Source organism: Bufo bufo, chromosome 3 (genome assembly GCF_905171765.1).
Source record: "Bufo bufo chromosome 3, aBufBuf1.1, whole genome shotgun sequence".
Classification (NCBI taxonomy): domain Eukaryota; kingdom Metazoa; phylum Chordata; class Amphibia; order Anura; family Bufonidae; genus Bufo; species Bufo bufo.
This window is the reverse complement of record NC_053391.1, coordinates 30,636,496-30,662,437: the sequence shown is the minus strand read 5'-3', so window position 1 is coordinate 30,662,437 and position 25,942 is coordinate 30,636,496. Positions and strand designations below refer to the sequence as shown.

The following is a 25,942-nucleotide window of genomic DNA, read 5'->3' as shown; positions in this document are numbered from 1 at the left end:
TTACATCTTCAGTGTTTTCTATACTTTTTAGGTTGCTTTACAGACTGTTGTTATAGTTTTATTAACTTTAGGTGTCCAAAACTAACATTTGTTTAGTTTATTATGCGTAGAATGTGCAGACGCAAAGTCGATGAATTATGTTTTGACTTAAATTCTGATGACTTTTTGATTCAGATTTCAGCTTTTCTAGAAGTTTTTTTTTATATTGAGGGTATATGGATGTCTTTGTGCTCCAGTTTTATTTTATATTTTATCTTTTCCTCAAATTGAAGGTATATGTAAATGAACAGTGTATGTCTCCAAGCTTAATGTTTTACGTATTTATAAATGATTAATTCTTTTACCTTTTTTTAATATGTTTTTAGAATTATAGTTGTTTTATTATTTTTTGTACATATGGTAGGCATTTTTATAATTTTATTTTGCATTGTTTTTTACATTTTCTCCTATCTATAATTATAAATTATTTGTAGTAGTAACAGTAGTAGTAATAGTGCTAATTCTAGGCCTAATTATGCGCTTGTATTATACTTGTGTTTAACTTCCCCCATATTCATGGTTACACCGGAAACCACCTACCTCCCTACTCAACCATAACATAGCAGACCATGGATGTATATTGAGTTCTTGAAAATCCTGGACCCCAATGCAAAATCTGTAACAGGACCTCCACCTACCATGTGCTTTCTATAATACCAGTGTCTCTGTGACAGTGGGGTCTTTGGGTGCATCTCAGGCTCCTGGGCCCGATAGCAACTGCTAGCTCTTCACCCCTTAGAGCTACACCCTTGATCGTGCAGTACGTTTGATTCTTTAGAGTCCCAGGTAGGTCAAGGTGTTACATCCGTGAAATGGATAGTCAAACACGGGTGGAATACATCTGTCTGAATGAGGCTGTAGAAGTAGATTTGGTGCAGAGAGTTATTTTTGTAGGCAAAGGCAACTTTTTGTTTTTATGAACTTTAGATAGTTAAAGTCATTTATTGTCAAATATGAATGTATTATTATTATTATTATTATTATCATCAGAATTCATATATTATACTATAATTATTGAACAGTGCTTCTTATTTTAGCCATAGTACAATTTGAGAAATCGGTAACATTTGTACATGTTTTTTGTGTCTTTTAATTTAATTTTATTTTATTGTTACAGCCCGTAGATAATGGGAGACTGGAGTTTCTTGGGGAATATTTTAGAAGAGGTGAATGAGCACTCCACTGTTATCGGTAGGGTCTGGCTCACAGTCCTGTTCATTTTCCGGATCCTCATCTTGGGAACTGCTGCCGAATTCGTATGGGGGGATGAACAATCTGATTTTGTATGCAACACTCAACAGCCTGGTTGCGAAAATGTTTGCTACGATGAGGCTTTCCCTCTGTCTCACATCAGACTGTGGGTCCTCCAGATCATCTTTGTCTCCACACCATCCCTGGTGTACGTGGGGCATGCCGTGCACCATGTTCGAATGGAGGAGAAAAGAAAGGAACGAGAGGAAGCAGAAATGAATCGGCAACTGGAAATAAATGAAGAAAGACTGCCACTTTCTCCTGATCAAGGGAGCATCAGAACTACCAAGGAAACCAGTACCAAAGGTACTAAAAAGTTTCGCTTGGAGGGAACCCTCCTGAGAACCTACATCTGTCACATTATTTTCAAAACACTTTTTGAGGTGGGCTTTATCATGGGCCACTATTTCCTTTATGGTTTTAGGATCCTTCCACTGTACCGTTGCAGTCGTTGGCCTTGCCCAAACATCGTAGACTGTTTTGTCTCCAGGCCTACTGAGAAAACTGTATTTATTATGTTCATGTTAGCAGTGGCTGCGGTATCACTTTTTCTAAATGTGGTGGAGATCAGTCATCTGGGATGGAAAAAGGTTCACTTTGCATTCCGAAGGAGAGCAGATCAAACAAATCAGCTACTTGGAGAAGTTTCTCACAAGCCATTCCACTCCATTGCCATCTCTTCCATTCCAAAATCTAAAGGCTACAAGCTACTAGAAGAAGAAAAAGTCTCACATTTCTACCCAATGACCGAGGTCGGATTAGAGGCTAGTCCACTTCCAACTCACTTTGATAATTATGAGAAATCCAGCACAGGCCTTCTAGAAGACATCTCAAAGGCCTACAATGAAACTTTGCCCTCATATCGTCAAGCAGAAGAGCAAGAGGTTGTAAAAGTGCAAGTTTCTGAGACCTTAGAACATGCATCCTCTGAGCATTCCCATACAGTAAGGACATCATCAGTGCGTGCCCCCTCTGAGCGTGCACTTTCTGAAAGAGCACCATCCCGTGCAGTTTCTGAGTGTGCAGATTCAGAACGTGCTCCTTCTCTGCATACATTTTCTGCAAAGTTACCTTCCAACAATGCTATCTCAAAAAGAGTACCTTCTGAGCTAGCCATCTCAGAGCGAGCCATTTCCCGTGCTGCTTCTGAGCATACTCCGGCAGACCATGCTCCCTCAGAGCGAACTCTATCTCGGGCAGCTTCTGAGAATGCTGCTTCTGGGAACGCAACCTCAGAGCAAGTCCCATCTAGGGCTTTATTTGAGAGTTCTCCCTCAGAAAGAGCTCTGTCCCGAGCAGCTTCTGACCATGCCCCTTTTGAACGTGTGCCCTCAGATCGAGCTCTGTCTCGGGCTTCTTCAGAACATGCTCCTGAGCAAGCTCCTTTTCAAGCAACCTCTACTGATGATAACACAGCTTTTGAACCCCCTCTAGAAAATATACCTTCTCCAGTAGCTTTAGAGCAAGTGTTAGATGAGAATCCAAAAACATTTGACCAGGTCCCATATGAACATGCACCATCAAGTGCAGACCAAGACAAATCTGAATTCATCCCTTCAGAACATGGGTTCCCTGAACACTTGTCTGAGAAACCAGATGTTTATGAAGCAGTACCTGAGCTGCCTTTACTGAGTTTTGAGCTTATCCCTGATTCCAGATCCCTCAGTAGGCTAAGTAAAGCAAGTAGCCGTGCTCGGTCAGATGATTTAACAGTATGAATGGACAGCGGTAAAACTAGTAATCCAAAAATAGTGCAAGGTATGCAAAGCAGTCAACTCAATTTGGATTCTGAAGTGTCACATGTTGTTCTAGAAGACAGAATGGATTATGCAAAGAAAAGTGCTACCCAGAATACATTGCATCATATGTTTTCACACAATCTTTTTAAAATCTAGAAAAAAAATATACATTGTTCTTAGTTTTAGTCAGTTCAGTGAATGCCTAGTGTTTTCTCTTCACTGTTGGTAAAATTTAAGGGTTGAATTATAGAAAAAAAAAATTTCATTAGTCAGTGAGTTAGACCTTCACCATCCATAACTACCGAGCCAGAAAAATCTCTATAGCAATTACCTCGTAGTCATAAAATGATAGCTGGGACAATGCATTGCAAGAAAAATATAATGTTACTACCAGGAAGAATTGTTAAAGCAAATTGAAATAATTAAAAAAGTTTTTTTTTATTTGATATCTAACTTAGAAAATAATAATAGCATATAAAACTAAATCTTGCGGCTAGAAAAGAGATACATTTAAAGGTATACAGTTTTTTTTTAACTTTTTTTGCTGCTTACCAAAAACCCTCATCCTCCTGTGATATTCTTTGTAAAACACCATGTTTTTTTATTTTTGCAAATTTTAGTCACCACAGTAAAAAAAAAATTGTTCTCCGTGGCTATAATTTTCCTCCGGATCCCTGATGTAACTTCCAGTTGTGTTCAATGTCAGTATTAGGCCCCATGCACACGACTGTTGTGTGTTTTGTGGTCCGCAAAACACGTATGGCGTCCGTGTGCGTTCCGCAATTTGCGGAACGGCACGGCCAGCAATTGATATAACTGCCTATTCTTGTCCGCAAAACGGACAAGATTAGGACAGGTTATATTTTTTTTGTGGACCACTGAACGGAGCAACGAATGCGGACAGCACGCGGAGTACTGTCCGCATCTTTTGCGGCCCCATTGAAGTGAATGGGTCCGCGTCCAAGCTGCAAAAACTGCGGCTCGGATGCGGACCAAAACAACGGTTGTGTGCATGAGGCCAAAAAGGCAGCACAAAAAGAAGGATAGAAAAAGTAGAGAAGGATACACTTCATATTTCATACGCTACAAGAATTTCAGCAGGAGACAAGCCTTCTAATCTTTTTGCACAGAAAAGTTGGAAAATTAAGAGCAAATAATAGAGGGCAGCTAAAGAAAAGTATATTGTTTAGGAGTTTTTAAATTCTTTGGATAGGATTTGACAAATTTTTCAAAAGATATTCTGGATAGGTTTTGATATTTTATTTCTTTTTATTTTCATAGATTTTTTTGAAATGGTTTGATTTTTTTTTATCTTTTGTGACAAGGTTAACTCTGATTATTAAAAAGGAAAAAAAATGTATCACAAAAATGTTTAAAAAAAAGTTCATTGTCAAAAATATTTCACATAAAGGGAGAAAATGTATTTTTCTTCTAATTTAAGAGATCAGAACAATGTATTACTATGGTAACAGATGTGCAAGAATTGTTAAAAATGCATAAAGCATTAAAAAATTAAGACAATTTTGTTCCAGGCTATCGGAGGGGAAGGGGGCATATAGTATCATTTCATACATCCGACGGTTGCTTAAGCGCTTTTCATATTGTTTGCAAGAAAAAATTAATACCGAAAATTTTTCAAAAATATTAAAGTCTCAGTTCCAAAAACATCATCTTTCAAACAAGAACAATTTTTGAGTCTAGCTCTACATAAGAGGTTATGTTAGGGTACCGAGGTCTGTTCCCAATCTTAGCATAGTAAATGGGGAGAGCTGGAACAAAGAGCAGTACTGACTGACTAAACCACAGTACTATTTGTGTTGAGGATCATGAAGCAGGTAGAAACCTACCGGCTGGTAGGCCCCAGATGGTATAAATGTTTTTTAGAGCCCTGTGTTGGTCAAATATTCTGCTGTAGTTTGGGATATAAAAGATTTCTTGTGACATTAGCTCTACAGTAGAGATCTGTTACAGCTGACCATTTATAACTGAAGTCTAATTTTTAAAAACTTCTCTGTTTTCCAATGTCTCAACGTTGCTCCTGGCGAAATCATCACATCCTCCTCTGTGAATGGCTGTGAGCTCTTTCCCTAGGTGAGTAAATTGCAAATGTTTGAGTTTAGAGTTCACAGTTTCTAAATCAAGAAAAATCTTTTTTTGTCTAAAAATCTAATCTTATGTTTTTTTTGTGGGGGGTTTGTTGTTTTTACTTTTTTTTAATTTAATTTTATTGCTTTTCCCTAAGGCAAGTAGATGACAAGTGTATGAGTTTAAAATTTACAATTTATAAAATGGAAAAATCTACTTTTTTCTTTTCTTTTTTTTATACTGCTTTTGCTTTATTTTTATTAATTTTTTTTATAGAAAAGTGGACGAGTTTAGAATTTACCATTTGAAAATTTATAAAGCAAAAAAATATTTTATTTCATTGTTTTGTGTACCGTAAATATATTGTGTATGTACTATTATTTTTTCTATTATAATAATTTTTTTTTTCTTTTTCCTCGAGATTACATAAATAAAATGCATACTCAATTTTATTTTGGGACAAAGATGTATATCATCTCATATTTCAGTCGGGTTCTTAGGGTCTACATTTTCTATCTAATTTCTGTGTTTGTTCTTGTGTATTTAAACATTACTTAATATTATTATTACATACCGTAATTTCATCTATATTATTTTTGCATTATTTATTTCCTTCATTTGGTAATAGCGGGTGCATTAAAGGATTAAAGATGGTGGCAGGGCAAGCTAATGAAGGTTTCATTTAAATTAAATATGCTTTCACTATAAAACATAAAATAATAATAATTATAATATCAATTATTATTTAAATGTTGCCAACATTTTGGACAGGGCTTTGCACTTGTGAGGTATCTATATATAAAAAAAACAAAAAACTCTATTACCAATTTTAAAAAAAATGAGAACCCTGGATTAGTAGAATTAAAGGGGTGATCCAATATCATAAACTGCCCCCCCATGTGCTGGCCCCCTCACAGGTAATATACTTACCCTGCTCCACGCGCCGCTCATGGTCTCACACTGCTGCTGCTGCTTCTCCCCGTCCGCCGATGAAAACACCTGGTGTCGGGGGGTAGCAGCCAATGGGAAGAGGATGGGAACGAGCCTCCCTAGTGTCACCCACAATGCTAGGAAGGCTCGTTCCCGTACCCGCCTGCCATTGGCACATGGGGAAAAGCAGCAGTGGCGGTGCTGGAAGCGAGGTGGCCCGGCACATGGGGGTGCAGTTTTTGAAATCGGATAACCTCTTTAATTCTATTAATCCAAAAAATATATAATATATGAAATATATAAATATTAATATTCTGTTCATTCAGAATACAATAATCAGTTTAAATGATTCTGTATGTAGATTAATTGGTTAGAAAAAGAAAAAAATATATAAAGGGTACTGGAGAAGCAAAATAAAAACAAGAAAAGTATAATAAAGAACATGCTGTAATTTTAAGTAAACTGCATTGCGTATTTATCAATTATATTTCAAACCTAAAGGCTACTGTATATACACCTTTTGAGCTAAAAATCATTTTTTAAATTGCTCTTTATTACAAATATGGAGCCCTTTTCTCTGTACAGAGCTGAGATGCGCTACTAGCAGATCTGAATTTTCTCTCTTCCGTCAGGCAGGGAGTTGACGGGTTCCTTATCTCTGCACTCTGACCTTATAAACACTCATTAACGTTCAGTTATTACCTTACTGATAAGGCTACTTTCACACCAGCGTTTTGGCTTTCCATTTCTGAGATCCGTTATGGGCTCTCAGAAGCGGTCCAAAGCGGATCCGTTTTTTTGGCCGCCATGTGGTGTGAAGCGAGGCGGATCCGTCCTGACGCACAATGTAAGTCAATGGGGACGGATCCATTTTCTCTGACACAATAGAAAATGGATCCATCCACCATTGACTTTCAGTGGTATTCAAGACGGATCCGTCATGGCTATAGAAGACATAATACAACCAAATCCGTTCATGACGGATGCATGCGGTTGTATTATTGTAACGGAAGCGTTTTTGCAGATCCATGAAGGATCCGCAAAAAACGCTAATGTGAAAGTAGACTAAGAATGTGGCTTAAATAAGTGTTTATGACCTCTCAGTAATTTACAGATAAAGCTCCATTCACACGTCTGCAATTTCGTTCCGCATTTTCCGGAACGGAATTGCGGACTCATTCATTCCTATGGGGCAGCACTTCCGGGTCCGCACTTCCGTTCCGCAAAAAAATAGAACATGTCCTATTCTTGTCCACAATTTGCCGGCAATGTGCGGTCCGCAAAATGCGGAACACACTTTGCCGCTGTCTGTGTTTTGCGGATCCGCGGATCCGCAAAACACATTGCCGACGTGTGAATGGAGCCTAAGGGTTAATAGATGACTGGTCATACAGCTAGAAAAACAGTTAACCCTTTGTGACAGAAGGGCTCAATATGTTTAATAAAGACCAATTGAAAAAAAAATTTTTTAGCCCAAAATGAGTAAAATGCAATCATTAAAGTTTTTTGCCTCTGATGGTATACATGGCCTTTAACCACCTCAGCTCCCCTAGCTTAAACACCCCTAATGACCAGACCACTTTTTACACTTCTGCACTACACTACTTTCACGGTTTATTGCTCGGTCATACAACTTACCACCCAAATGAATTTTACCTCCTTTTCTTCTCACTAATAGAGCTTTTATTTGGTGGTATTTCATTGCTGCTGACATTTTTACTTGATATTAATCAAAATTGACTGAAATTTTTGAAAAAAAATTACATTTTTCACTTTCTGTTGTAAAATTTTTCTAATAAAAATACATTTCTATATACATTTTTCTCTAAATTTATTGTTCTACATGTCTTTGATAAAAAAAAATGCAAAAAGTGTATATTTATTGGTTTGGGTAAAAGTTATAGCGTTTACAAACTATGGTGCAAAAAAATTAATTTACGCACTTTGACTTTCTGAGCACCTGTCATGTTTCCTGAGGTTCTACAATGCCCAGACAGTAGAAACACCCCACAAATGACCCCATTTCGGAAAGTAAACACCCTAAGGTATTCGCTGATGGGCATAGTAAGTTCATGGAAGTTTTTATTTTTTGTCACAAGTTAGCGGAAAAAGATTATTATTATTTTTTATTTTTTATCATATTCCACTAACTTGTGACAAAAAATAAAATTTTACATGAACTCGCCATGCCCCTCACGAAATACCTTGGGGTGTCTTCTTTCCAAAATGGGGTCACTTGTGGGGTATTTATACTGCATTTTAAGGGACCTAAAGCGTGAGAAGTAGTTTGGAATCCAAATGCGTAAAAAATGCCCTGTGAAATCATAAAGGTACTCATTGGAATTTGGGCCCCTTTGCGCATCTTGGCTGCAAAAAAGTGTCACACATGTGGTATCGCCGTACTCAGAAGAAGTAGGGCAATGTGTTTTGGGGTGTATTTTTACATATACCCATGCTGGGTGAGATAAATATCTCTGTAAAAGACAACTTTCCCATTTTTTTATACAAAGTTGACATTTTACAGAGATATTTATCTCACCCAGCATGGGTATATGCAAAAATACACCCCAAAACACATTGCCCAACTTCTCCTGAGTACGTCGGTACCACATGTGTGACACTTTTTTGCAGCTAAGATGTGCAAAGGTGCCGAAAGTCCAACGAGTACCTTTTAGCAGGGCATTTTTAGGCATTTGGATTCCAGACTTCTTCTCACGCTTTAGGGCCCCTAAAATGCCAGGGCAGTATAAATACCCCACAAGTGACCCCATTTTGGAAAGAAGACACCCCAAGGTATTCCGTGAGGGGCATGGCGAGTTCATAGAAGATTTTTTTTTTTGGCACAAGTTAGCGGAATTTTTATTTTTTTCTCACAAAGTCTCCCTTTCCGCTAACTTGTGACAAAAAGTTCAATCTTTCATGGACTCAATATGCCCCTCAGCGAATACCTTGGGGTGTCTTATTTCCAAAATGGGGTCATTTGTGGGGTGTTTGTACTGCCCTGGCATTTGAGGGTCTCCGCAATCATTACTTGTATGGCCAGCATTAGGAGTTTCTGCTATTCTCCTTAGGCCTCATGCACACAATCGTTGTTTGGGTCCGCATCCGAGCCGCCGTTTTGGCGGCTCGGATGCGGACCCATTCATTTCATTGGGGCCGCAAAAGATGCTCCGTGTGCTGTCTTCATCCGTGGCTCCGTTCCGCGGCCCCGCTAAAAAAATATTGTAACGGATCTCCTGGCACCCCGACCGGGTACCTCCATTGATAAATGCTCCCAGTGCCTCCCGAGGACTCCAAGCACTCCGCTCGACACCAATACCACCACAGGAACCAGGAACAGGAACAGCTCTTACAAGAGCTAGGAGTAATAGCCAGGAGAGTATACACGTATAGCAATCCCCACATACATGAGACGAGGCTCTATGTTGAGTGTAAAACAGGAACACTTTATTGAGGGCTACCCGCCCGTATTTATGCAGGTCCCCATCTGGTGTACACGCCCCTAGGGGACCAGAAGGAAGACTGTGACACAGGACAGACACGTAGCACTCAGGACACACAGACACAACACATCCCCACAATGCATCATGGTTTCCTCCTCTCTGCCCTGGAGACACCCGAGGAGCAATTCAATTATCTCTCAGGACAAAGGGAAATCACCAATACACATGTGGGAACAACAGGACAGGAATCACCACCCAAACACACAATGTCACACCCTCACAGCAAACACAGACATTTAACATATTCCCGGATAGCTCAAGTCTGAGTGCATATCATTAGGTGAATGGCACTCAGAATACACAAATACAATAAAATTAGCTATCTGGGTACCATTTTTAGTCCATACGGATGGGTCTGTCACACGCCTCAAAACCCCACATGTCCCCATATGGCTTGGATCTGAGCGCTCAGATGCCACAAACACAGTCAAATCGCCATGGGGTTTAAGTTTTGCATGGGCTGATGAGAGGGCCCATAATCCTGGGGCAAGAGGCTGGCAACCAGGCCCCTCCAAAACCCAGTGGCGAGGTTACTTTCGCTACAAATATAACATGTCCTATTCTTGTCCGCGCTTTGCGGACAAGAATAGGCATTTATATTGCCGGCGCCCGTTCCGTTCCGCAAATTGCAGAAGTCAACACGGGCGCCTTCCATTTTTTGCGCATCCGCGGTTCGCGGACCGCAAAAAAAAAAGGCACGGTCGTGTACATGAGGCCTTATATTGAGCATACGGGTAATGAGATTTTTTTTTTTCGTTCAGCCTCTGGGCTGAAAGAAAAAATGAACGGCACAGATTTCTTCATTCGCATCGATCAATGTGGATGAAAAAATCTCTGCCAAAAAATCACCCCTTATTTGCAATAAAAAGAACCCTAATTATCGAGATAAAATAGTCCATGCAGATTTGGGTAGTACTAAACAACAACGGATATCCCCACCACGGATGGGCACATCCCCCTGCCTGCATTGTCTACAATGTTCCCACATAATTAAAGGCCCTTCGTTCCATCATCCACATACAGGCAAAAGTTTTGGAGTAAATTTTTTTTTAACGTAGTGTACCTGATGAAATGCCCCTGTGGCCTGCTATATGTGAGGGAGATAATGCAGGCAGTGAGGGATCGGATTAGTAAGCACAAATCTGATATTAGAACCAAAAAACGGATGTTGCCAGTTCCCAACCATTTTGATAAATTAAAACATACTGTTGCACAATTACGGTTTCAAGTATTAGAGCAGGTGAAGAGACCAAGGAGAGGGGGTGATATCAAAAGGCTTCTCCTCAAACGAGAGGCCTTTTGGATACACACCCTTGATACATTGCACCCAAGGGGCCTGAATAGAGACTATGAGGTCATGCATTTATGATGTCTCCATATGTATACATATACTTAATATACTTTTTATGTATCCCTTCTAGACCTCTGCCTCGTGATGAAAAGATGTTTAGATTCTCCAATAAGGTAGAAACAATCTCTACTAAATGTCATTTATTTGTTTCTGTTTTGTTACTTGATGGACAGATTTATAAACAGGACGTCCCTGTGGGCGGCACTAGACCTATATATAGTTTGTGATTTTCTGTTGGATGTACCTGTTGGGAAAGGCTTGCATGCCGAAACGCGTCCTGGTTATAGGACATTTTCTTTCTTGAATGAAATAAAAGAAACCTACTTGCAAAAGAAACAGCTGCTGGGATTTGATGTTCCATTATCCGTTGTCAAATTTGGGCTGTCCTGGTGTGAAAATGGATGGGTTTTATTTAAGACCCACCCACAATTAGGCAGTCCTGGGTTAGTTTAGCATGCGTTCCCAGGGGTGGGGCTTACATGCCTCAAATTTACCAAGCACAATGTTGGTAAGTACACCCGGTCACTGCCAGGCACCCGCTGGCAGTGACCGGGTTTGGAGATGACTTCAATCCTGGTCATTTAACCCCTCAGATGCTGTGGTCAATAGCAACTGCAGCATCTAGGTTAGACAGAGGGAGGGGGTTCCCTGTGCCTTCCAATCAGAGTCCCTGTAGTGAAATCATGGGGCTCTGATCTATGACAGCCTGTGGCCTTGTGAAGGCTCTTAGCTCTGTCTTAGTGAGCCACCTGCAGAGCCCGTCAAAATCCCCTAGTATTCTATTGCAGTCTATGGGACAAACAACTAGAAGATTGAATGTTCAAGTCCCCTAAGGGGAATAAAAAAATTGCAGTGAAAAAACAAAAAAAGTAAAAAAAAAATATTAAATTCAAATCACCTTTCTTTCCCAATTTTACATATAAAAATAAACTATAAAAAAAAATAAACATAATAGTTATTGCCACATCCAAAAATGTCCAAACTAATAAAATATAAAAATATTTATTGTGTGGGGTGTTGCCCCCCGTCCCCCCAAAAAATAAAAAATAAAAAGGGATCAAAAAGTCCAAAATGGTACAACCACAGCTCACCCCGCAATAAATGAGCCTTCACACGTTTTTTTGTGGTGTTGGGTGTTTTGCAGCCCGCGAATTGTGGATGCGTAAAACACAGATATAGGCCATGTGCATTCTGTATTTTGCAGAATGGAAGAGCCGGACGCTAATAGAACAGTCCTATCCTTGTCTGTAATGAGAAGAATAATAGGACATGTTCTATATTTTTGCAGAGTAAGAACATATGCTTTGTTGAAGTGGTTGGGCCTATAAACCGCAGCAGCATGAAGCGCACCGTGGCCTCCAATGGGATGCAGAAGCGCCAAATTCTGCTGGCAAAAAAAACTCTGTGTGAACGGTGCCTAAGAGTAATTGCACATGGAAATACTGCGGCTTTTCCTTGTGGACTTGCAGTGGATTACATGCCATCTATGCGGATTAAATTCTGGAAAAAAAATCCCATTCACGCTCTGCAGTACTTTTTTGCGCAAAAAAAAAATATATATTCTGCTTTTCATGCAGAGGGGTGAAATCCGTGATGAGAATGTGCGTCTCCCTTTGGCTCCATCAGTTAATGGTTGAGCACTACTATCAATATGTAATACCACATTTCACCTGTAGTGGTCGTTGCAGGGAAATGTATGGTCATGTGAAGAAGGGCTGATCATTGGGGGTTCCAGGAACCAAGCTTGTGGCGATCAGCTGATCACTAAGGCATCCATCTCAGGAGAAGGTCTTTAAGAGACCCTTCAGTACAGCATTTTATTTCTCGTTGGCATGACCCCTTTCAATGATTTTTTTTTTCTTTTAATTTTTTACATTTTAATGCAATCATTTTTGATTAATTTAAAGGGGTTAAGCGCCTTTGGGGGGGTTTTGGAAACCCCCCTTCCCTCTTGATCAGACCTGTTAAGGGAAGCATACTTAGCTGGCTCCCCGCTCCTTCTCTCCCCGGCCTCGACTTCTCTTCTCGGCTCCAAAGATTCCCAAACTTCTGTTTTGACGCCGCTGCAGCCAGTCGATGGCCACAGTGGTGACCTTCTCCTCATGCATCACATGACCATTTGACACGATGAAAGCGAAGCAGGTCTCCACTGCTGCCAGTGATTGGCTGCAGTAGCATCAAAACGGAAGTTTACATCCTGAGAGCAACCGAGGGCGGGAGGAGAAGGAGTCGGGAGCCAGCGCCGGGAAGCAGGTATGTATTCTTCCCTTCGCAGGTCTGCCCAAGAAGGAGGGGGGGTGCTAACCTTACCTCCCCCACTTATATAGTATTTTTAAGATTTCTTGTTGGCATAACCCCTTTTAATGTCTCTATTACCTTTTTTATAATTACATTTTTAACATTTGTATTTGTTCTTTTAAGAGCCTGTAAGAAATACATGCCTCCACTATAATCTAGAGATCGCTCTCTTCTGAGGAGCGGCTACTAAATGTCTCTGTTTTCCTCTATGAAAACATTGCCACCCGACCTCTCCTGATTTGCTGAACACAGCAAATGTTTTCATCATTGCTTCACTGCTCTAGGGGATTTGCATGAAATTCCTAAAAGCAGCTGGAGCTGGCAACAATGAGATCTGATGTACAACCACATCCATACATAGCCACAAATCATTTCCATGTGTCTCATGCTGAGAATTCCCCTTCTTAATAGTGAGTGCAGCTCTGGAGTATAATACAGGATGTAACTCAGGATCAGTACAGGATAAGTAATGTAATGTATGTACACAGTGACTGCAACAGCAGAATAGTGAGTGCAGCTCTGGAATATAATACAGGATGTAACTCGGGATCAGTACAGGATAAGTAATGTAATGTATGTACGCAGTGACTCCACCAGCAGAATAGTGAGTGCAGCTCTGGAGTATAATACAGGATGTAACTCAGGATCAGTACAGTATAAGTAATGTATGTACACAGTGACTGCACCAGCAGAATAGTGAGTGCAGCTCTGGAGTATAATACAGGATGTAACTCTGGATCAGTACAGGATAAGTAATGTAATGTATGTACACAGTGACTGCACCATCAGAATAGTGAGTGCAGCTCTGGAGTATAATACAGGATGTAACTCAGGATCAGTACAGTATAAGTAATGTATGTACACAGTGTCTGCACCAGCAGAATAGTGAGTGCAGCTCTGGGGTATAATACAGGATGTAACTCAAGATCAGTACAGGATAGGTAATGTAATGTATGTACACAGTGACTGCACCAGCAGAATAGTGAGTGCAGCTCTGGAGTATAATACAGGATGTAACTCTGGATCAGTACAGGATAAGTAATGTAATGTATGTGCACAGTGACTACACCAGCAGAATAGGGAGTGCAGCTCTGGAGTAAAATACAGGATGTAACTCAGGATCAATACAGGATAAGTAATGTAATGTATGTACACAGTGACTGCACCAGCAGAATAGTGAGTGCAGCTCTGGAATATATTACAGGATGTAACTCAGGATCAGTACAGGATAAGTAATGTAATGTATGTACACAGTGTCTGCACCAGCAGAATAGTGAGTGCAGCTCTGGAGAATAATACAGGATGTGACTTAGGATCAGTACAGGATAAATAATGTATGTACACCGTGACTGCACCAGCAGAATTGTGAGTGCAGCTCTGGAATATATTACAGGATGTAACTCAGGATCAGTACAGGATAAGTAATGTAATGTATGTACACAGTGTCTGCACCAGCAGAATAGTGAGTGCAGCTCTGGAGAATAATACAGGATGTGACTTAGGATCAGTACAGGATAAATAATGTATGTACACAGTGACTGCACCAGCAGAATATTGAGTGCAGCTCTGGAGTATAATACAGGATGTAACTCAGGATCAGTACAGGATAAGTAATGTATGTACATAGTGACTCCACAAGCAGAATAGTGAGTGCAGCTCTGGAGTATAATACAGGATGTAACTCAGGATCAGTACAGGAAAAGTAATGTAATGTATGTACACAGTGTCTGCACCAGCAGAATAGTGAGTGCAGCTCTGGAGAATAATACAGGATGTGACTTAGGATCAGTACAGGATAAATAATGTATGTACACAGTGACTGCACCAGCAGAATAGTGAGTGCAGCTCTGGAGTATAATACAGGATGTAACTCTGGATCAGTACAGGATAAGTAATGTAATGTATGTACACAGTGTCTGCACCAGCAGAATAGTGAGTGCAGCTCTGGAGTATAATACAGGATGTAACTCTGGATCAGTACAGGATAAGTAATGTAATGTATGTACACAGTGACTGCACCATCAGAATAGTGAGTGCAGCTCTGGAGTATAATACAGGATGTAACTCAGGATCAGTACAGTATAAGTAATGTATGTACACAGTGTCTGCACCAGCAGAATAGTGAGTGCAGCTCTGGGGTATAATACAGGATGTAACTCAAGATCAGTACAGGATAGGTAATGTAATGTATGTACACAGTGACTGCACCAGCAGAATAGTGAGTGCAGCTCTGGAGTATAATACAGGATGTAACTCTGGATCAGTACAGGATAAGTAATGTAATGTATGTGCACAGTGACTACACCAGCAGAATAGGGAGTGCAGCTCTGGAGTAAAATACAGGATGTAACTCAGGATCAATACAGGATAAGTAATGTAATGTATGTACACAGTGACTGCACCAGCAGAATAGTGAGTGCAGCTCTGGAATATATTACAGGATGTAACTCAGGATCAGTACAGGATAAGTAATGTAATGTATGTACACAGTGTCTGCACCAGCAGAATAGTGAGTGCAGCTCTGGAGAATAATACAGGATGTGACTTAGGATCAGTACAGGATAAATAATGTATGTACACCGTGACTGCACCAGCAGAATTGTGAGTGCAGCTCTGGAATATATTACAGGATGTAACTCAGGATCAGTACAGGATAAGTAATGTAATGTATGTACACAGTGTCTGCACCAGCAGAATAGTGAGTGCAGCTCTGGAGAATAATACAGGATGTGACTTAGGATCAGTACAGGATAAATAATGTATGTACACAGTGACTGCACCAGCAGAATATTGAGTGCAGCTCTGGAGTATAATACAGGATGTAACTCAGGATCAGTACAGGATAAGTAATGTATGTACATAGTGACTCCACAAGCAGAATAGTGAGTGCAGCTCTGGAGTATAATACAGGATGTAACTCAGGATCAGTACAGGAAAAGTAATGTAATGTATGTACACAGTGTCTGCACCAGCAGAATAGTGAGTGCAGCTCTGGAGAATAATACAGGATGTGACTTAGGATCAGTACAGGATAAATAATGTATGTACACAGTGACTGCACCAGCAGAATAGTGAGTGCAGCTCTGGAGTATAATACAGGATGTAACTCAGGATCAGTACAGGATAAGTAATGTATGTACACAGTGACTGCACCAGCAGAATAGTGAGTGCAGCTCTGGAGTATAATACCAGATATAACTTAATGATTTTCCTATTTCATGACGTAAAGTCATAGTTTTATTAAAGACACGGAGGCGAGTATTGCTTTCTCCTTCTTTACTGAACCACCAATAGCAGCAAAGAGAAAAAATTTACATATAAGGAACCATAGCAACCAAGGTCCCTCCCCACTGGCCCCTATAATAGGCCGCTCTTCCTCTGTAACTTCCTCTTTTTTTGAACATCTGGTGCTGACATCCCAACGATAACTCCGAACTGAACCGACATCACGAACATCCCAACGATGACTCCAAACTTTACCTGGAACAGACAGTCCAACGCCCATGAAGCGTAATCAACTAGCCAACCAGGCTAAACTGCAGAACACATCCACCGGAAAACACGGCATCCTGTAACGGAAGGACTTCATCCTGGAAAATAAAACAGACCATAGGCCTAGGTGAAACAACATCTCAAGACAGAATGTCCAGACGCCACCTTCGCCACTGGATAAACAGGTGACAAGTGACCGAACACAATAAAAATTGTAATAAATAACATGAAATACAATGTCAATGCAAGAACATTAGGACAATAAAAACCTAAACACAATAACTTAAAGGTTAATAATACATAGAGGCAATGATACATGACCCCTGTCACAAAAAAACCGCAAGAAAAAAAAACCCCAAGGGAGGGAATAGGGTGGGCAATACTCGCCTCCGTGTATTTAATAAAACTATGACTTTACGTCATGAAATAGGAAAATCATTAAGTTTTACAGCAAGACACGGAGGCTTCGTATTGCAAGTTCAAAGCCCGTCAATGATCGAAGCAAACAAATTAGATGGAGGGCGGAAATAGAACTCCCTGAACGTGGTAACATTGGACCAATCAGCCAGACGCATAACATCCTCCAATCTGGCCCCCGAAACCGCCAAGGCGGTGGCAGAGGCCCCAAGCGCAGAATGGGCCGTGAAGACAGACGTGTCAACACCCGCTAATGACATGACCCATTTAAGCCAGCGTGCTAACGTGGGGCTAGAAACCGGTCCAAAAGGATGACGAATAGAAATGAACAGCTGAGAGCTGGCCGGAGACCGATGCGCCAGCGTCCTGGACTCGTACTCCTTAAGGCACGCCACTGGACATAAGATCGGAGAGGCAGGAAAACTGGGGTAGGACACAAAATTATGCTGGTCTTGGTGCGACGCGAGATGTTGAAAGTAACCCCCTCCGGGGTAAAGGAACGCGCGTCGTGATCAAGAGCCCTCACATCCGAGACCCTCTTGCACGAAATAAGGCAAAATAACGCCAACAATTTAGCTGACAATTGCCTAATTGTGAGGTCAGAGTTCCCGGGCCAGGAGGCCAAGAAGGTAAGGACCAGGGAATCGTCCCATGTTGTGGAAAAACGAGGACGCGGGGGACGAGATAAACGAGCCCCCCTTAAAAGGCGAGAAACCGAAGGATGTTGGCCAGTCGCGACGCCCTCGAAACCCGCATGGGTAGAAGAAATAGCGGACCTAAAAAGGTTAATGGTCCGATATGCCTTCCCCGCCTCGAAGAGAGAGGTGAGAAATTCTAGCAGGTGGGTTACAGGTGCCGAAACGGGATCAAAGTCCCGTTCCACGCACCAGTTAGCCCAAGTTCTCCAGGCTGCCCGGTACGACTTCCTAGTGCCGGGAGCCCATGCACTGTCCAATAGCTGTCGAGTTGCTGCCAAAACTCCCTCGAACGATCCAGGTGTCCGGAGATCCGGCATGCCAGCAGCCGCAGGGATCCGTCGAGTAGAAGGGGATGTTGTAGACCCAGAGGGTTGTGGAGGAGATCCGACCGGGTCGGGAGAAGTACAGGAATCTCCACTAGTATCCTCAGCAACGAGGGGAACCAGACCTGAGACCCCCAGAACGGGACCACCAGAACTAGGTCCGCCTGCTGACGAATCACCTGCAAGAGTGTCCTCGGAATCATCGAGAATGGGGGAAACGCGTACAGGCGGGATACCGACCAATCCTGGAGGAACGCATCCACTGCTAATGCCTCCGGGTCCGGACGCCAGCTGTAGAACCGGGTGAGTTGTCTGGTCAGCCGTGATGCGAACAGGTCGATAGACATCGGACCCCACAATTCCGAAATTGCTGAGAAGACCAGAGGATCCAACTGCCAATCTCTGCCATCCGATAGGTAGCGCGAGTTCCAATCCGCCTGAACGTTGTTCAGCCCCGGTAAGTACTCCGCCTGGACCATGATGTCTCTGGATAGGCAAAATGTACAAAAGTTTTTGGCCAAACGAGCCAAAGTCGCTGAGCGATTGCCCCCCAAACGGTTGACATACTGGACTGCTGATATATTGTCTATACGTAACTTGATGCACGCGTTGGCGATCCCGTTGGAAAAACTCTTCACCGCAAAAGATCCCGCCAGGAGCTCCAACGCATTGATGTGCAGGAGGGACTCCTCCGCTGACCAGGGGCCCCCCGTGGATACACCATTGCAATGGGCACCCCAACCCTGGAGGGTCGCATCCGATTCTATGGTCAATTCTGGCAGGAAGCCGAAAATCGCTCTGCCGTTCCACGCCTCCAGATTGGCGATCCACCAACTCAACTCCTCTTGGGCCTCCGAGTCCAGCACCACCGCGTCCGCAAAGGATGCACCGGTCCGAAGATGGGCGATCTTCAGTCGCTGGAGCGCACGGTAATGTAACCGGGCTGGAAACACTGCCTGGATGGACGAGGCTAATAGACTGATGATGCGGGCCAGGTGACGCAATGAGAGATGGGGTATGAGGAGCGCATGTCTCAATTCTTTGCGGATCGCCCGTAACTTTGCCGTCGGCAGACTGAGGGACTCTGAGAGAGAATCCACCGTGAATCCTAAGAATTCCATCCTCTGAGCCGGGATGAGGCAGGACTTCTCTATGTTGAGGAGGAATCCGAGATCCGAAAGCAAATCCGACGTCCACTGGAGATGTTCCAGTAATCCCACCCTGGATTCGTGCATCAGAAGGATGTCGTCCAGGTAAATGATTAGGCGGACGCCCCGAGTCCTCAACCATGACACGACTGGACGCAGCAACTTGGTGAAGCACCAAGGAGCTGAAGACAGTCCGAATGGCAGACAGGTGAACCTCCAGACCTCGCCGTTCCACCTGAACTGGAGCAGGTCCCTGGAGTGAGTGGCCACTGGGACCGTCAGGTAGGCATCCTTCAGGTCCAGCTTTACCATCCAGTCCCCAGGAACTAACAAGTCCCGAAGAAGATGGATCCCCTCCATTTTGAAATGCCGGTAGCGAACTACCGCATTCAGCGCGCGCAGATTGATAACTGGCCTCATCTGTCCACCCTTCTTCTGGACAAGGAAGATATTGCTGATCACAGCCCCTCGTGACGGGGACGCTCGTTCGATCGCCCGCTTCTGTCTGAGGGAGCACAACTCCGCGTCGACAAGAGCGCAATCTGGGTGTGACAGGGGGACAAGTGGCGGGGAGGGAACAAGGTAGGGAGACCCCGTGAGCTCTATGTGAAATCCCTTGACCGTGGTAAGGACCCACGGGTCTGAGGTAATGAGACTCCAAGCGTGGAAAAAGCGCTGGAGTCTGCCCCCTACACAAGGCACCATAGAATCCCCGGTCTGGGGAACACTTACCCAAGGGTCTGCGATGGTTGGGGTTGCCCCGGAAGGAGCGAGAACGCCACTGATTTCCTCTGGAGGCGAAGAAGGGAGACGGGTTACGTTGCTCCTGGAAGGATGGACGATGTCCACCAAAACCTCTATTTGCTCCACGGGCCTGGAAACTAGCACGGCCGGACAGGCGGCCCCTACCACTGCCGGCCCGATGAGAGACCCGACCCTGGAATACTCTGCGCATCGAGCTCTGGGCCTTGTCAAGCGCAGTAAAGGTGCCCACAAAACGACTCATGTCTTTAATGAAAGACTCGCCGGGTCTAGATTAGCCAGCTTTGGGTCTATCTTGAATAAGATTGACTTGCGCCTCTCAATCGCCACTGCCGTATTGGCGTTACCGGTAAGGCAAATGGCCCGCTGGGTCCAGCCCCGTAATTCCTCGGGGTCTATTTGGGATCCCTCATTCCTAGCCGTCTCGGCCATCTCCAAGATCTTGGTCAGTGGACCAAGGACATCTAAAATCTTGTCCTGGCAGCTGCGGAGAGCTGAATCCAGGCCCTTCTTTGAGTTCCAGCCAGTCTTGGCCAGAAATTGCGCCATCTTGGGGTCTACTATTGGGGTGTCACACACCTTATTGGGTACTACTGGTCTGGGACACTCTGCCCTGATCTTATTAGGTGACTCGCGGGTAAGCGAGTGACGGACCCAATGCTCTAAGTAAGCCCCCACATGGGGAGAGGGGAGCCATTCCGCCGAACGCGGGTGATGTAAGGACTCAGGGTCGAACATAGGTTCTCCTGAGTCATCTAACACGACCTCAGAACGGTTAGCATAGCTAGAGGACGCCACATCCTTGGCAGAGGAGGCCGCCGTAGAGGAAGTCGAGGGGCCCTGAATTGGGGGGGTGACATCCTCCTCTGTCCCGTAATCCATGTCTGCAAATGCCTCCTCGTCTGAAGCTCTATCAGAGTCAGACAATTCCGGTAATTGCGCATTTCCATGTCCGCGCCCGTTCTGCCTGGCGGGAATAGGCCCTTTTCCGTGAGCTAAGCACGGTCTCTGGGGTGGCAAGATGCGCACCAGTCACAAGCTCCTGTGTCGCAGGAGGGTCATTAGAGGTAGGCTGCAGTGTGGCAATGGGGTCCTGCAAAGGTACAGTGGGAGGTGGGACGGACAGAGCCTGGGTAATGGTTTGTGAGAGAATGGATGACATGGAGCCCATGGCTGCCATAATCGCATCCGATACAGAGCGCTGCAGGGCCAGCGCCTGTGCATCCACCTCAGTGGAGAGACATCCCTCAGAGGGGGAGGGGGGCCTACTGGCCGTCTGAGGGGGAGTAGTTGATGACATCTCTACAAACTGGCCTGAGTGAACTGCAAACCGCACTAATATTAAACCCACAGGGTGGGAAGAGGTCACCTGAGAGAAGCGCTGCAGTGTCAAGAGCAGGGGAGCAGGAGCCGCCGACCGAGCCGTGTATAGTGGCCGAATGTCTGGAGGAAGCAGGAAGTGCTGTAGCTCCGCCCCCAAAAGCCCGCGAATTGCGGCAGCCAATCCCAAGATGGCCGCCGAGATCTCGCGGCCCCACTGCTCCGGGAGCGTCAGGGATGGTACGGCGGTTCAAGGGGACAGAGGACCCGCCCACCGAGCACCGGGAGCCGCGCTAACAAGCCGGTAGGTCCATAAGGGTCCGAATTAATTGGGCAGGGTAGCGAACTCTCCCTGGGATAAGGGAGTAGGAAAAAGAAAAGGGGCAGATGCGGGAAAGCGTCCCTGGAAGCATCTAGCGCGGTGATAAGCGCAGGGGACTAGAGTAGCCGCCCCAGCCAGAGGCAGGCGCAAAAAACAACAAATAGGGGAGCTGCAGGCAAGCAGGGTTAGTCACCCTGGGATACACAGCGCACAATAGACACCAAACATCAATGACATAAGCAAAGAAGAAGATGTACTTAACTTGGTGGCAGCAGCAAAGAAAGAGGAAGTTACAGAGGAAGAGCGGCCTATTATAGGGGCCAGTGGGGAGGGACCTTGGTTGCTATGGTTCCTTGTATGTAAATTTTTTCTCTTTGCTGCTATTGGTGGTTCAGTAAAGAAGGAGAAAGCAATACGAAGCCTCCGTGTCTTGCTGTAAAACTCAGGATCAGTACAGGATAAGTAATGTATGTACACCGTGACTGCACCAGCAGAATAGTGAGTGCAGCTCTGGAGTATAATACAGGATGTAACTCAGGATCAGTACAGGATAAGTAATGTAATGTATGTACACCGTGACTGCACCAGCAGAATAGTGAGTGCAGCTCTGGAGTATAATACAGGATGTAACTCAGGATCAGTACAGGATAAGTAATGTAATGTATGTACACAGTGACTCCACCAGCAGAATAGTGAGCGCAGCTCTGGAGTATAATACAGGATGTAACTCAGGATCAGTACAGGATAAGTAATGTAATGTATGTACACAGTGACTGCACCAGCAGAATAGTGAGTGCAGCTCTGGAGTATAATACAGGATGTAACTCAGGATCCATACATGGTATATGCATATTATGCCAAATGTACTGGCTTCAGTAGAGTGAATAGTTGAGTGACATTTGTGCATAAACAGTATATGCTCTCACGATCAGTGCGCTTGTAGATTTACAGACATAACTATTATTTGTATATTACCATTTGCTCTTGGACAGACAGAATTTGGATCATGAAGAGATTATCCCTCGAAACATATGTTTCACCTGTTCACAGGATAGGTCAGAAGTACACGATATCGGGGAGCCCCACTGCTAATACCCCTACCCGTCATTAGGACGGAGGCCATCACATGACCCTGGTGAAGAAATCCAAAGAGCAGCAATGGAGCTGATTCTTAACATAATTTTATGCCTGGGTGGCACGGAGGAAGGTTGGGGTCCTCCATTCTAGTGATCATGGGGGATCCGGAAGTGGGGCCCCCGACAACCACATATCACCCTACTGATGAGTAATTCATGTGTTTTGTGGGATAACCCCTTTAAGAACAGGCTCATTTTCATTTTGACTCCTTATTGCGTGTTTATAATGTTTTTTGTTTTTTAGTCATTTCTGGAGATCATAAGGTGCCAATATGAAGACGATAACAATTTCTATACTTTTTATGTGATAAAATTAAAGGGGTTTTCAATGAGTTAAATGTTGATGACCTATCCTCAGTATAGCTAATCAATATCTGATCAGTGGGGGTCCGACTCTCAGCACGGCCACTGATTAGTTGTTTGAAGGGGCTGCGATGCTCCAGTGAGCGCTGCGGCCTCTTCACAGCTCACCAAACACAGTGCCATACATCGTGTAGTGGCTGTTCTTATTATTGCAGCCCAGGCCCATTCACTTGCATAGGACTGAGCCGCGCCTAGGTCATGTGACCGATGAACACTATGTCCATGGCTTAGAAGGAGGCCGCTTAGTCTTCAAACATCTGATCATTGGGGTTGTCGGGAGTCAGATAAGTCATCAATATTGTACTTCTTGAAAAGTACTGCGCAGACCGGAAGGACGGATCCGGCATTCCGGTATCTTGAATGCCGGATCCGGCACTAATACATTCCTATGGGGAAAATTGGATGACGGATCCGGCATTCCGGCAAGTCTTCAGTTTTTTTCGCCGGAGATAAAACTGTAGCATGCTGCGGTTTTATCTTTTGCCTGATCAGTCAAAATGACTGAACTGAAGACATCCTGATGCATCCTGAACAGATTGCTCTCCATTCAGAATGCATGAGGATATGCCTGATCAGTTCTTTTCCGGTATAGAGCCCCTGTGACGGAACTCTATGCTGGGAAAGAAAAACGCTAGTGTGAAAGTACCCTTACTGGGATGTGGGGTTTTCCATCATGGAGGAAAACCTCAGTTGATGACATCACAAGAGAGACCTCTTTAATCTCCTAGTGGAATTGCTAAAGTCCTAGCAGGAGTGCACCTAGCCTTTCTGCTGCCTGATGCAAAAACTAAAATGGCGCCCCCCCCCCCCCTAATGCCAACTTCTCAATCTAACCCCTTTGCCGCAATGAAAGCACTCATTGTCCATGGCCCTTTCGCTGCCCCCCTCTTGCCCCTACGTAGTGCTGCCTGAGGCGATCGCCTGACCTGGGCTCATTAGTGGTGCACCCCTGGGTCCTAGCCCTATATCTAAATACCCTCGGAGAACGGCCTGTTGGCACCACCTGGCAAATGCCCCACAAGACCTCCGAGCTATACTCTTGACCTGCAAGAAAAAGGGGGAACTGCATGTATGTTTAAATACCAAATGGGTTAGAGAGATTTCAAAGACTCTCTCAAGAAAATACAAATATGTAAAAAATGTAATAAAATTTTAAAAATAATTGTTGATCATAAGAGTCTAGAAATCCGGCTTAATCATTTTTTATCCTTTTATTTGAACAGGTGTACATCTTCTTGTAGACTTTCCTTTCCCGGCTGCTGCGATCATCCCATCATCCCAATGAAACCTGCTCAGGAGCCACTCGAATGCATGTCCTTCTCTAGGTCCATCACCAGAACCTCACGGGCAAGGCCTGTTTACATAGTTACCAGGTCCTATCTGAAATGGACTGGTGCCAAGTAAAATCTGAATAACTACCTTCAAAAAGATGATCAGAACCTGGTGCTGTAAGCACAAAGCGGGCCGTGAAACCTTGTTATCATATCCCATGATATTTAATATTTTTATGAATTTTCTAAAAGAAAAGTCCCTGTTTTTTTTTAAAGGGCAGGGTCACAACCTAAACCTTGACCCATTCTTGAGAGGACACGTTCATTCCAGTATCTAGTTTTTGGTTTACACTAACTTGCGTTGTTCAGTTGCCTACCATTGTTTGTGGTGATGTCACGCCGCCAAGGCAGGAGGTCAGCGTTCAAGCTTGAATAGAGGTGAATCATCTACTGTCTGCCACTTACAATGCTGTTCTAACACCTCTCCTGAGGCAGTTTAATCACATCTGATAGCTTCAGTCATCTTAGCTCCATGAGGTTCTTGACTTTGTGTTGATCATGATGAACAGATTACGCAAAAAGAAGCATGAGTCACCAGTATTACTACTGAAATATCTTCAAGAGAAAATTTAAAAAAAGTCCAGATGCCCTGAAGTATTACTACTGATATTCCTACGAGTCAAGCATACGACACTTGTTTAGTGCCCCAAGGACTGGGTTCATTTGTTGTTCCAAGCTGGGGACCTTCCTATTACGATTAAATGCCCTAAAGGGCCTACCTCAAGAGGTTTTCCAAAGTATTGAAAAATATAAGCACAGTCAGACTAATTATAACAGTATTATAATAAGGTAACACAATCCTATAGCCGATAAACTCTGAAGGCAGCCATTTTGAACTAGCCATTTGTCTTTACTGGATCACAATTTTTAAGTCATTTGCGTCAGCTTTAACATTAAAATGGTGCAGTTTAGTAGAAAAACGCGCACTCTAGAAGGGCACATAGCCCCATACTTATGAACTTTGCAGTTGGTAAATTTAAGACAAATAGAACCCACCCCGGGAATGCCCCCAAGCCATGCTGGAAAGCCCCGAATTTGCAGGGACTGTCTCTGAAAATTAGGCTTGCAATTATGTAGACCCTATGACTGGCATATCATACATCAGTCTAAGTAGAGGAGACAGGGCTTTCTCGCTAATAAATTTGACTAATATAAATGGACACAATTTTATCAAAACCGTCTTAAAGGGATTTTCTAGTTTGCATCAAGATCCTTCAAAATAATCATTTATGAAGGTCACCTAAATTTTGTAATATATTTCCACCGTTCTGGGTTGTGGTCGTGAGACCATGTCCCTGCACCTCTTTTTTATTTCCTGTGATATTATGTCCATGGGCGGGGCAGTGATAGGGGAGTGTCTATGTGACTAGGTAAGTGGGAGGAGCTATAAACAGCCTGGGCGTGGTTAGGTGCGGTGCTGGAGCTGTGGCAGAG

At 43.6% G+C, this 25,942-nt stretch overlaps 1 protein-coding gene across 1 annotated transcript; it reads left to right on the top strand.

The window, feature by feature from the left end:
• Positions 1–1,166: 1,166 nt before the first annotated feature.
• GJA8 (gap junction protein alpha 8) lies at positions 1,167–3,008 on the top strand. Its single transcript, XM_040422074.1, has one exon. The coding sequence runs from the start codon at positions 1,167–1,169 to the stop codon at positions 3,006–3,008; it is 1,842 nt and encodes a 613-aa protein (XP_040278008.1).
• The last annotated feature ends 22,934 nt before the right edge of the window (positions 3,009–25,942 follow it).